Consider the following 12,812-nt stretch of genomic DNA (forward strand, 5'->3'; position numbering starts at 1 on the left):
ACACAATATTTTAAAAAAATATACCAAAATAAAAAAAAAAAAATTTTAAAAAAAAAATAAAAAAAAAAAAAAAAATATATATATATATATACTGTTATTTAGATGCGTATAATCTTCATTATCATCATTATTCATATTATTCTGACACTTCTACAGAATCATCTTTTGGGAGAGTTATCTTTAGGGAGTATCAAGTCAACAATAGAGAACAAGTAACATAACCATACTGGGTCAATAATTCTGGCCCAATAAGTGCTAACAACAATTTTTTCCATAAATGATATTTGTTTTTCACTCTCAGAATGGTCAGAATTAATTATAAAAGCAGATTTTTGCCTAAGCCCTGTTCCCTTTATTAGTAAATGACTTTCTTCTTCCTATTTGCTAAAAAAGCCTATTAACTGAACTGCTTCTGTGTCCTATCCTATTATTTAGTAGATAATAAGCTTCTGAAAGGCAAGGAAAGATCATAGACTGATTTTGTTTGTATGGCTATTGTACCAAGTAAAGGTGGGAAGGGACAAGGAAATTACCATTTACCGAGGACCTACTATGCATCAAGTGCTATGCCATCACTTTAGATATGCTTTTAGATAAGGTCTTATTCCTATATTACAGAAATGAAGGCTCAAAGATTTAGTAATTTGCCTAAAATTAACAAGGCTACAAAAGAGTCTAAACAGAAACCCAGATATGACTGAAGATACCATGCCTGTTAATTGCCCTGTATAGTTAATATTTAATTAATAAATGTATGGTTGCTAAAATTACATAGTTTAGTGGAGGAAAAATATTGGTATTTGGGGTTGAAAAACCCAAGCTCAAAACCTATTGGTTATATAATCTTAAGATGTGTACCTTTCTGATATTTCATCTGCTGAAAAACTAAAGATAATCATACCCATCTTACAGAGTTGTTAAGAGAATCAAAATGTGAAAGTCTTTTTGAAAGTGTAAAGCATTAATAAATGAATGACATTATCATTACTTCCTACATTATAACACTTCACTAGGGGTGGGAGGTGGGTCTTTAAGCGGGAAATATTTGCTGTCTAAAGTCTCAAAAGCAAAACTGATCCTTAAGGATTCTGACACTAAATTGCAGAGGTGCGGAGGCAGTATGTGTAATGGTTATGACCACAAGCTTCAAAAACAGATTGACAACAGGTTCGTACTTCAGCTCCACCACCCTCTGGCTGTGTGATCTTTGGCATGCTACAATCTTTAGGTCTGGGATCTATATCTGTAGAAAGGGCAAAATAATAGTTCCTATCTGGTCTCCTTATTGACACGATTAAGTGAGCTAATGCATGCATGTAAGCAGCTTTGCACTGTGCTTGGCACTAGACGTATTCAACTTCATTGTAGCACTCAGCTATTAATAGCTTCACGAGTTGTCAATGGTCATTGACACTGGGGCACGAAGCACTGCAGAAACTACAAAATGCCTTAGGAACCCCAGTCCCCGAGCTCAAGAGTGCAGCCCAAGAGGGCCAAGTTCTGCGACAGCACAGGTAACACGCCCTTAGCTGGAGATGGAAGTAGAAGGGGCAACGTCCAGCAAGGCTGGGAGGAGAGAATTCCGAAGAAAATTTTATTTCCCTCGCCCTGGGAAAGGAAAAAGGAGCAAGGGACTGGTCAGGGAGGGTCCGCAAAGCGCCTGCGGCCCGCCTCGGCCTGGGCCGGGCTGGGGTGGCTGAGCAGTCCACTCACAGCTCCAAATTCTGTGGCACCGCCTTCCGAGTGTATCTGGAGATCATCCTCCTCTTCCTCCTCAGCCGCGGCCGGGGCGGGCAAGCCAGCTTGGGGGCCTCTGGCCTGGCCCTCCCGGGTCGGCTCCCTCTCGCCACCTTCCGGCCCCGTCACGCCCCGTCTCTTAGACTCCGAGCCGTCAATCCCACAGGATCCCCACCTCCCTAGTCTCCCGCTCTCCTTGCTTCCCCGTGGAGCCGGAAGTGACGAAGGCACACGGGCCCCCATCTAATGCTCTCGCCGACGCACAACAGGGACGGCGCCCGCGGTTCCGAGGCTGAGCCGGTTTCTGACTTTCAGAGTTTCTGCTGGCTTCTGGTCCCAGACGAGCGTGTGGACCCAGCCTGAGCCAGGCTTTGGCTGCTGCTGGCAGCTCCCGACCAGCTCACGTGATAGGAGAGGCGGCTGAGGAAAGGTGCCACAGCAGAGACTTGCCGGAGAGGCCCAGGCCCTAGAACCGTAAGCGGAATTGGCGTCATTTTGTTGGATGAAGGAGTGCGCCTAGTCTGAGTAAAAAGCTCTAGACTCCCATGTCAGGCCTCTGCTGCTTGGTTGCTTCTCTTGCTGTGCTCCCGGTTTTCTCATATGCACAGTGTGGAATTAGCCTGAGTGATCTCAAAGCCCCTTCTAGTCCTTGGGTGGGTAGTTAGCATCTGTCTACCTGGGTTAAAAGGCCAAATGATGATTTGGACAGAAAGTAGCGAATGGGTGCCTGGATAGAAGATGCAAGTTCCTCTCGACCTCGTTTTACTAGTCCATTAGAAAAACAAGTCTAAAAATCGAATTGCAGCCGTAAAGTGGATAATCCAAAACAGCGTCTTCCTTTACCAAGCCTCACCTGGAAGCAATAGTGAGCTAGTACTTTTGTTTGTAAGGGGAACCCTTAGAAAATAGTTATTTACCACCGCCTAATATTACCAGAGCTATACCTTTTGAGACCTGAGAAGGGGGAAAATTTAGGATAGATAGTTGTAGGATCAAGAGCCATGGGCAGATTATTTGGGGGTGAAATGATAGGGCATGAATGTTTTGTAGTTTTGAATCCCTCTATGCCATACAACGGGAGAGATTTAATTCTGCAGAGTAAGGGAGATTGCTTTTCAGAAAATTTAAATAATAAAAATTTAAACGAGGTACGGATTATAGAGCTGATACAGTAACAGTCTCATTCTACAATTAAGGAAAAAGCCCCAGGAAGAAAGTGAAATGCCCAGAATAACACAACTGGGACTACTGGCAGAACTGGGACTTGTGATAGTGTTTCAAAAGATGTTATTTCAGTGTTTCTAAAAGTGTTTATACACACCACTGCTAGTGCAAGGGCAAACAGTTTTTATTTTATTCTTACATACTTATTAGTTAATTTGGGAATGTGGTATTGGATTTCCATCTATTCTATTATATCAAAAGTTCCTTTAATGTAATGGTAAGTATAACAATGTCATTAAAAGAATGTTAAATAAATGTTATTATGGTTGGTATGTGGTCAAGGCAAAAATCATGATGATGGTATGTGGATAACTGAATTTTGGGAAACAACGTTAATGGAATTGCCTAGCATAGTTCAGGGAATGGGATATTACTTCTACATTATTCTATATGGTTTATATTATTGAAACTTTAAATGTAGATTTCAAAGAAGAATGGAGGAAAATATGAAGTTTGCTACAGTGGAAGACACTGTAGAATACCACCTGTTCCTGATACCAGATGAACCAAGGGACCCAGAAGAACACAGAGAGATTCTTCAAAAGTACATTGAGAAGATAATGACCCAGTTTGCACCTATGCTGGTCCCCTATATCTGGCAGAATCAGCCTTTCAATCTCAAATATAAACCTGGGAAAGGTAAGGCTCTTTTGCTTTCATATGTGTGACTTTTAATGTCATTCTGACAACAGTGATGTATAATAGTCCATAGTTCATTCAGTGTTAGGAGATTTTTAAAAATTAATTAATTTATTTATTTTGGGCTGTGTTGGGTCTTTGTTGCTGCGTGCAGGCTTTCTCTAGTTGCGGCGAGTGGGGGCTACTGTTCATTGTGGTGTGCGGGCTTCTTCTTGTGGTGGCTTCTTGTTGCGGAGCACGGGCTCTAGGTGCGTGGGCTTCGGTAGCTGGGGCATGCAGGCTCAGTAGTTGTGGCTCGTGGGCTCTAGAGTGCAAGCTCAGTAGTTGTGGCGCACGGGCTTAGTTGCTCCACGGCATGTGGGATCTTCCCAGACCAGGAATTGAACCCGTGTCTCCTGCATTGGCAGGCGGATTCTTAACCACTGCGCCACCAGGGAAACCCTGTCAGGAGATTTATATCCTGAACTTTTTATGGTGTTTGCCTCTATTCAGTTAAGCCCTTGAACTTAAAAAAAAATTTTTTAAATTCATGTTGATAGATGCTTTCTAATAGTCATTATCTTAGGAACTAATATATATTCAACATTATTAAGCCATGGCTCTTGTTTTGAACTTTAATGACTATGCCATAATGTATCTAGGTACCTATACTAAACAGGTTCAGGCATCTGGCTTCCTTAACCATAGTTCTTTTAGCTGTTACTCTGTATTCCTCAGTCTTGATAGTATGTTTACTAGGCTGCCTTTCACATAGTTGTTTTGGTAAGGATCTAAGAGTGGCTCTGCTTGGCTTATAAAGAGAAATAATTGAGCTAAATGACCATTATTTGCCACTCGGAAGCATTTTGAGGTTCCTTCACTGCTTCCCTGTATTGTCCGTGCTTGAGATCTGACCTCTGGCCAAATATGGTACTTTGTCCTGTCATTTCTTATAACTTTACTAAAATGAATCATGGATAGGTGACCAAGGCTCTACTCATGCAGTGACTTCTGTGGGGTCTTATTTCAGATCAGGAGCCTGGCATCTTGTAATACAATCATTCTGGCTCTCAATTTAGTGCTTATCTGTTTCCTTTTGGCTAGCAGTTGCCAAATGCAAAACGTTAATTTTATTAAACACCTATTCACTGAAACACGTGATATTTATTGGCAAGAACACTGTCCCATTAGCACAGCCAAAACCAATTCCCTACCTTTTTTCTAGAAAATCATTTTTACACATTGTTTTCTTGTCTTCCTTAATGGGGTTGCTAGCCACCTAGTTATCAAGCTTGTTAGTAATTCAGAATCATCCTCAACTCCTCACTTCACCATGTTCAGTCAGGCACTAAATCCTAGTGTGATTACTCCTAAAATATGACCCCTCTCTACATCTGTTTGGCTACAGTCTAGGCCCCCTTGATCTCTTCATCTGGAAGACTACAGTAGCCACCTAACTAACCTCTCTGGTTCCAGTGTCTGCAGTTCCTGACCCTATTGCCAGTTACCTTTGTAAAACACAAATTTGATCATGTCACTCTCCTGCCTAACATCCTTCAGCAGTTCCTCATTGCTTCTGGATGAAATTCAAATTGAAGTTTAATATGTAAGGTAGATAAAAATAGACACCCTAACTGGAGCTTCTATGCTTGATGAAACTTGGGAAATCTGGAGTAGGGAGAAGAGTTGGTTGGGCAGCTCTTCCCACCTGTTTGGGGATTCTTTTTGCCATGGTAGCTCTTGAGACACTCCGCACTACACTTGTTTGACCTTCATTCTGTTAATATGGTGTATTACATTGGTTGGTTTTCTTGTGTCAAATCATCCTTATATTCCAGGAATAAATCCCACTATTTAGTTAGTTAATCTAACTAAAGTTTTGTCAATTTTGTTGATCTTTTAAACAAACCAACTCTGTTTAATTGATTTTTTAAATATTGTTTTTCTATTCTCTATTTCATTTATCTCTGCTCTAATCTTCATTATTTCCTTCCTTTAGCTTTGAGTTTAGTTTGTTCTTCTTTTTCTAGTTTCTTAAGGTATAAAGTTAGGTTGTTGATTTGACATCTTTTATAACTATAAATTTCCTCTTAGCACTGCTGTCACTGCATCCCATCTTTGTGGCATGTTGTGTTTTTGTTTTCATTTGTCTCAAGATATTGTCTAATTTCCCTTGTGATTTCTTCTTTGACCCATTGGCTGTCTGAGTGTCTTGTTTAAGTTCTACATATTTTTGGATGCACTTGTTTGAAAATTTCTGCTGATATTCCCAGAACACGCTATTGTCTGTCATGACTCTGTGTTTTTGCACATGCACATGTTCTCTCTTTCTGGAAAGCCTACTTCTGGTCATTCCTCCAGATGATTGTAGCTCAGATATCACATACTTTATGCTCACATAGCCCTCAGTGTATACCTCTGTTCATCATTCTTGTTTAGCTTAGACCCTAAGCTCCTCAAGAATAAGCTTCTTGTATCTTGTTCAGGATTGCAACCCCAGCTCCCAGTATAGTACCTGGAGCATAGCCAGTCAATAAGTGTTTGTTTAATTGAATGATTACTTGTACTTTTATTTGCACTGGTATATTTATTTGGTTATATGATTGTTTTTCTCTTGTTTTTAGGAGGTGTTCCTGCTCATATATTTGGCATGACAAAGTTTGGAGATAACATTGAGGATGAATGGTTTATTGTTTATATAGTAAAGCAAATTACAAAGGAATTTCCAGAGTTAGTAGCAAGGTATTATAGCTTTATTAATAATTCTAGAGGAATTCTATTATTGAAAATGACCACATTTTTATCCATTTAGTAGTATTTTTTTTCTGTAGTCTGGTGGAAATTGTACAAACTTGGGATGTAGATTTTAAACGTGACTTCTGTATTTTCTTCCTTTTCTCTTGTGACTTCCTTTTCTTGAAGAAGAATTAAAGAATCATTTGAGAGTTCAACTTCGAAAAAATTTCAGACAAAACCTGCTTATTTTAGATTTTCTCTTTTTCTTCTTGTTATGAAAGAACAAATACACATGGTAAATAAAATTCAAACAATACAAAAGGGTGTACTGCTCTGACTTCCCAAAAGTAATCACCATCAAATTTCTTGTGTCTTTAAAAAAAGAAATTCATCTACAGATATACATATTTCACAGATTTCTTTACTGTGCCTTCCTCTATTAGACTATAGCTATATTTTATGAGAAATCATATACAGAAGAAATTTAAGGAGAAATCAGTGTGCAATTTTATGGACAGGAAGCAAAGTAGACAATAGTGCATTCTAATTTCAGTTTTAAAAATAGGAATGAATAATTCTCTGTAATTCCCAAGTTTTGCCAGCAGAAGGCGCTCCACCCACTTAACATATGTCCTCGTTTTCCTCATCAGCCCCCAAATTCTGGTCTTCTATCCACCCAGTCTTTTCCCCAGCAGAACAAGAAGAAAAAAACAACAAAAATTTTGGAAACTTGTTATTATATCAAAATTTCAGGCATACATAAAAGTAGAGAGATGGGTACCTTCACGTACCCATCACCCAGCTTCAGTAATTATCAACTCCTGGTGATTCTTATTTCATTTACTTCCTTCCCCACTCCCCCATCACATAGCAAGATTATTTTAAAACAGATCTCCAGTATTATGCCATTTGATTTTTAAATACTTCAGGATGTAAATCTAAGAGATAACAAACACTACTGTTACCATACCTATAAATACATAGCAATAATTTTTTAATGAATGATAGAATTTTAAATGAACAGACACAAAAATAGTAGTTTCTATCTTTACTAGGATAATAAGAAGGGGGCAATACTTTTCATGTGCTGATTCTGATTTTTATACATGTAATGATGGTTCATACCTACACACTAGGCCTCTAAAGCTCTTTAATAGGCATCTACTGTCTTGTCGGGGTTTTTTTAAAAATTAGAAAAAGAAGTTTTTCCTCTGTCTCTGCCAGATTAATATTCCTAAAGTAGAGCTCAAACCATTTTACTACGCTACTCTAAAACCTTTCATTCATTGTGTCTATAAAATTATACGCATTCTCATTGATTCTGCCAACATTTAAAGCTCTTCACAAAATGATAAAACTGTGGTTTTCTAGTCTTGTTCTTTACTCGTTGTCATTCTTCAAATATCTACCTTAACTTGCTACCTCCATGATTTTGCTTATGCTTTTCTCTCTCCCAAGAACATCTCTCCGTATATTGTTATCTCCACCCACTAAAAGTGAAAAAAATCTAGAACAGTATATATAATATGCTACGTTTTGTGCAACAAGAGAAGAAAGAATTTATATTCCTATTGGCTGGATTACACATAAGCAAACTCTAGAAGGATAAACAAGAAATAACAATGGTGGAGGGGTTGGGCATATAGATACAAAAGCAGGAAGGAGACTTTTTCATTGTATAACTTTTTATGTATTTTTTTAAAGTTTTAACAATGTGGCTGTATTATCTATTCAGAAATTTAAAAATTTTTAAAGTCATGCAAATGAGGCAAAACAAAATTATCTTTCAAGGTCCAGTAATACCTCCTCCATAAAGGTTTTCCTAATCTTGGCTATATGTGATTTTTTTTTTTCTTTTGAAACCCCATAGTACTTTATATATTTTCCATATTTTTTTCTATTGTTATTTATTTATGTACTTATTTTTCTCTCCTTATCACCCTCACCTAAGGAATTCCTCCTTACAATCTTAGAGTCTCCTTCAGTGCTTAATGGTATCTTAAACATTTTGCTTAATTATAGAAATCTACACATGGTACATACTCATATATTTACTAAGATGAAGGAGAAAATGTATTAGAACAAATCTGTTTGATTATTAGCAAATATGTGCTTTTTTGAATATAAAGTTAGAACTTCTTTTGCATTAGGATTGAAGACAATGACGGTGAATTCTTGTTAATAGAAGCTGCTGACTTTCTCCCTAAATGGTTGAATCCTGATAATAGTGCCAATAGGGTAAGTATATCCAAGTTTGGAAAATCTACAGAGGTGAAATCATGTTGCAACATTTTCATGTGCACCGAGAGTTTGTCACTGCCTGGTATGAAAATTAAAACATCATTTTGCAGGTGTTTTTCCATCATGGGGAGTTGTGCATTATTCCTGCACCAAAGAAACCTGGAGCAGTATCCTGGTTACCCACCACACTCCAAACAATCTCACAAGCACTGAATATAATCTCAACACACCCAGAAAAAATTTTGGCTTCAGAATCTATACAAGCTGCTGTGAATAGACGCATCAGAGGGTAAGAAAAGTAACACTTTCACTGCTAGTCAAGGAGCCTTTTGATTTCATGTCGCTCAAGTCTTCTGTTGAATCTGGAATTTCTTTCACCTAGATTAATGCTATTTTCATGCTGTCTCCATCCTTCGTGAAATTGACCAACAAATTAAACTTACGTGTTTTAAAATCAGGAAACAGATGTATCTTTTAATTTCCATTTAAAAGTGTCATAGGCCCAATATTTTTGCATTTATTTACCTTAGATATTATGGCTAAGTATTATGTAGATCCATAGATAGAAATTTTCAGACCTTTAGAAATGGAAACCTAAGTGAGCACAATTGTGTTCAGGCTTTTTCTGTGGTTCTGAGAGTATATATGGGATTCTTTGATCTAGGTGGAGCACCTTAGGCTCTATTCAGAAGAGAATACCTTAGTCTAATAACATACTAATTCAGCCATTCAAATGTGAGTGCCTGTTAAATGTTTAGCACCATTCAGGTCTTAACAGTATTAAACAATTCTTTTAGCTTCACTTCAGTACACTTTGTACCATTTTTTAGGAGAATAAATTCTGATTTTATTTTTTATTGGACCACCTTAATCCCTTTTCTTTATTTTCCATTTCTTCCCACTTTTTCTGTCTCTCTTCCTTCCTGTAGTCTTTAGTATATACAGTATCTTTTTTTTTTAATTAATTAATTGTTTTGGCCGCGCGACTTGCAGGATCTTAGTTCCACGACTAGGGATTGATCCTGGGCCTCTGGCAGTGAAAGTGCCAAATCCTAACCACTGGACTGCCAGGGAATTCCCTACAGTATCTTTATCTTCACCTCTCTTGTCACTTTTTCCATCTCACTCTTGGTGAACCAAGACAAGATAAAATGTTAAGGGGGAAGTATATGGTATAAGAATCCTGGATGTTTACATATCATAAAATAAAAATAATTATGTTACCTGTCACAGATACCCAGAAAAAATTAAAGCCTCCCTTCATCAAGCACACTGCTTCCTTCCAGCTGGCATTGTAGCAGTGCTAAAGCAGCGCCCCAGATTGGTGGCTGCAGGAGTCCAGGCATTTTACCTGCGGGACCCCATTGACCTGCGAGCCTGTCGTATATTCAAGACATTCTTGCCTGAAACACGAATAATGACTTCGGTAAGCTAGTTCTCTTGGTCGTTTAATTTCTCTCACTGGAAATAAAATTGAACATTATTTAATTGTTCACTAGAAAAAAATTGGAAATATTCTGTCTCCTCATAGCAAGTTAATATACATTTAAAAATTTTTTCTTTTCTCCCATCCAGGGGAGGAAGATTGTAAGAAACCTGACTCCTTATTTTATATTTCAATGTTTCCTAGCTATTTCTGACCATATTTTCCCTATTTGAGTAGTTATATCCTCTTAACAATAAAACATTTCATTTCTTCCAGAGAATTAAGAATTATTCTATATCATCCACCCACCAAAATTGCTGTGTAATATAACTAATGATTTGAATTACCTTAGTGATAACTAAATATAGACAAGTGAAGGTAAATTTTATGGGTATATGAATTATATCTCCATAAAGCTGTTACTAAATAATGTAGGCAGTAAATAGGTTGGATCTTCTTTGCATTTATATGAATATGAAGCTCATAAATGAAGTTATTATTAACTATGAAATGATATTCAAATTTTTAATTTCAGGAAAAGACTCACATATTTTGTCCCCCAATGTCCAGGTCACTTTCACTAAATGTCTGTATGCACAGTTGGTGCAACAAAGGTTTGTGCCAGACCTGCGGAGTGGATACAAGCTGCCTCCTCCATCTCATCCCCAATACCGAGCCCACGAATTGGGCATGAAGTTGGTAATGTTAAACCAGAAAATTTTATTTTCTTCCTTTATGTCAAAGGGCTCTTAAGAGAATAATGACAGAGCTTAGAAATCTAGTTATATACCCTATTAATGTGAGAATGTAGTAAAATGTAGCATTTCAAATAAGAAGGAAAAATGGATTATTCAGTAAGTGATGATAAAACTGTGAAGCCATCTGAAAAATTAAAATTGATTACCTCACACCTATGCCAAAATAAATTCCAGTTGGACCAAATATTTAAATGAAAACAAACCATAAAATTGGAAAGAAAACATAGGAAAACTTTTGAAAATCTGAGTAAGAAAGGCCTTTCTAAGCACGACTTGAAACTAGAAACTGTGAAAGAAAAGATTGGTAAATTGGATAATATAAAAATTAAGCGGGCTTCCCTGGTGGCACAGTGGTTGAGAGTCCATCTGCCGATGCAGGGGACGCGGGTTCGTGCCCTGGTCCAGGCAGATCCCACATGCCGCGGAGCGGCTGGCCCCGTGAGCTATGGCTGCTGAGCCTGCGTGTCCGGATCCTGTGCTCCGCAACGGGAGAGGCCACAACAGTGAGAGGCCCGCGTACCGCAAAAAAAAAAAAAAAAAAATTAAGCATTTCTGTATGAAAAAAACATAAGTATAGTCAAAAGACAGTAAACTTGGTGAAAGTGTAAAATATATTTGCTATTTATTTATTTAAATTTATTTTATTTTTGGCTGCGTTGGGTCTTCATTTCTGTGCGCGGGCTTTCTCTAGTTGTAGTGAGCAGGGGCTACTTTTCGTTGTGGTGCATGGACTTCTCATTGTGGTGGCTTCTCTTGTTGCAGAGCACGGGCTGTAGGTGCGCAGGCTTCAGTAGTTGTGGCATACGGGCTTCAGTAGTTGAGGCATGTGGGCTTCAGTAGTTGTGGCTTGGGGCTCTAGAGCCAGGCTTAGTAGTGGCGCATGGGCTTATTTCCTCTGCAGCATGTGGGATCTTCCTGGACCAGGGCTCGAACCCGTGTCCCGTGCATTGGCAGGCAGATTCTTAACCACTGCACCACCAGGGAAGCCCTATATTTTCAGTTTAAATGACAAAGAGTAAAAAAACTAGTAAATGACAAAAATTGATTTATCTAATATATAGCATTCCCACAATTCAATATAAAAAAATAGTACTAATCAATCAAAAAATCATCAGAAACCATTAACAGTCCACAGAAAAGGAAATACAAATGATTTTTATGAAAAATGTTGACACTTGCTCATAATAAAGGAAATGCAGTTTAAAGCTACAAAATAGTATTTTTCACCATTTGATTGGCAAGTACCCTTAAGTTTGATAATATATACTGGGTTTGTAAAAATACATAAAGAGGTACCCTCAAACATTATAGATAGGAATATAAGTTGAATCAGTCTCTTAGAACAGTTTGTCACTTTCCATAACATTTAAAATGCACAAACCCTTCTCAGCATTTTCACTTCCAGAAATCTATCCTCCATATATTTTACTTGGGCACAAAGACGTACGAGGATACTCATGAAAGCATTGTTTATAGTAGCAGAAGATTGGAAACTACCGAAATGTCTGTTAGTAGAGGAGTAGTTGGATAAATTATGGTCTGTCCATGAAGTGGGATGGATAAATTTATGTATGCTCATATGAAATGATCTCCAAGGTATATCACTAAGTGAAAAACAGGGTTCAGAGCAGTGTGTATGTTGCCATTTAGTGATAAAAGGGATGGAGTAGGAGGATGGACATATGCAGACACACACATATCTGCTTGAGTGCATAGATTACTTCTGAAAGGATATGTAAGGAATTGGTGACAATTTTCTCTAGAGTGATCAGGGAAGCCCCCATTAGAATTATTTTGCCATGTGCATTTATTATATTTTTTAGCCAAAGGACTCTTAAAATGAAGTGATTCCCTCCATTTACTATGCCTGAGACTATGTTTAATTCATTTACAATTCTGTTAGACAAGAAACCTTTTGCAAGACTTTTTTTTTGTGAATTTTATTTTATTTTTATACAGCAGGTTCTTATTAGTTATCTGTTTTATACATATTAGTGTATACATGTCAATCCCAATCTCCCAATTCATCCCACCACCACCCCCCACTTATCCCCCACCCCCCACTTTCCCCC

General features: G+C 37.9%; 2 protein-coding genes across 5 annotated transcripts in view; one reads left to right on the plus strand and one right to left on the minus strand.

The window, feature by feature from the left end:
- Nucleotides 1-1,957, minus strand: part of FAM149B1 (family with sequence similarity 149 member B1) — a 61,367-nt gene extending 59,410 nt beyond the window's left edge. Inside the window, exon 1 of the mRNA XM_007454662.1 lies at nucleotides 1,714-1,957. Within this exon, the coding sequence (XP_007454724.1) occupies nucleotides 1,714-1,760 (47 nt within the window). The 5' untranslated portion in view covers nucleotides 1,761-1,957. The remainder of the gene's footprint in view (nucleotides 1-1,713) is intronic.
- A 25-nt stretch (nucleotides 1,958-1,982) lies between these two features.
- Nucleotides 1,983-12,812, plus strand: part of ECD (ecdysoneless cell cycle regulator) — a 26,189-nt gene continuing 15,359 nt past the window's right edge. The window contains exons 1-7 of one of the 4 annotated variants that reach the window (XM_007454663.1): nucleotides 1,983-2,211; nucleotides 3,383-3,600; nucleotides 6,204-6,321; nucleotides 8,466-8,553; nucleotides 8,667-8,845; nucleotides 9,790-9,982; nucleotides 10,553-10,681. In XM_007454663.1, the coding sequence (XP_007454725.1) occupies nucleotides 3,396-3,600; nucleotides 6,204-6,321; nucleotides 8,466-8,553; nucleotides 8,667-8,845; nucleotides 9,790-9,982; nucleotides 10,553-10,681 (912 nt within the window). In that variant the 5' untranslated portion in view covers nucleotides 1,983-2,211; nucleotides 3,383-3,395. The remainder of the gene's footprint in view (nucleotides 2,212-3,382; nucleotides 3,601-6,203; nucleotides 6,322-8,465; nucleotides 8,554-8,666; nucleotides 8,846-9,789; nucleotides 9,983-10,552; nucleotides 10,682-12,812) is intronic. The other 3 variants (XM_007454665.1, XM_007454664.1, XM_007454666.1) reach the window with 3 other exon arrangements.

The sequence above is a fragment of the Lipotes vexillifer genome, unplaced genomic scaffold (genome assembly GCF_000442215.2).
Source record: "Lipotes vexillifer unplaced genomic scaffold, Lipotes_vexillifer_v1.1 scaffold205, whole genome shotgun sequence".
Taxonomy (NCBI): Eukaryota; Metazoa; Chordata; class Mammalia; order Artiodactyla; family Lipotidae; genus Lipotes; species Lipotes vexillifer.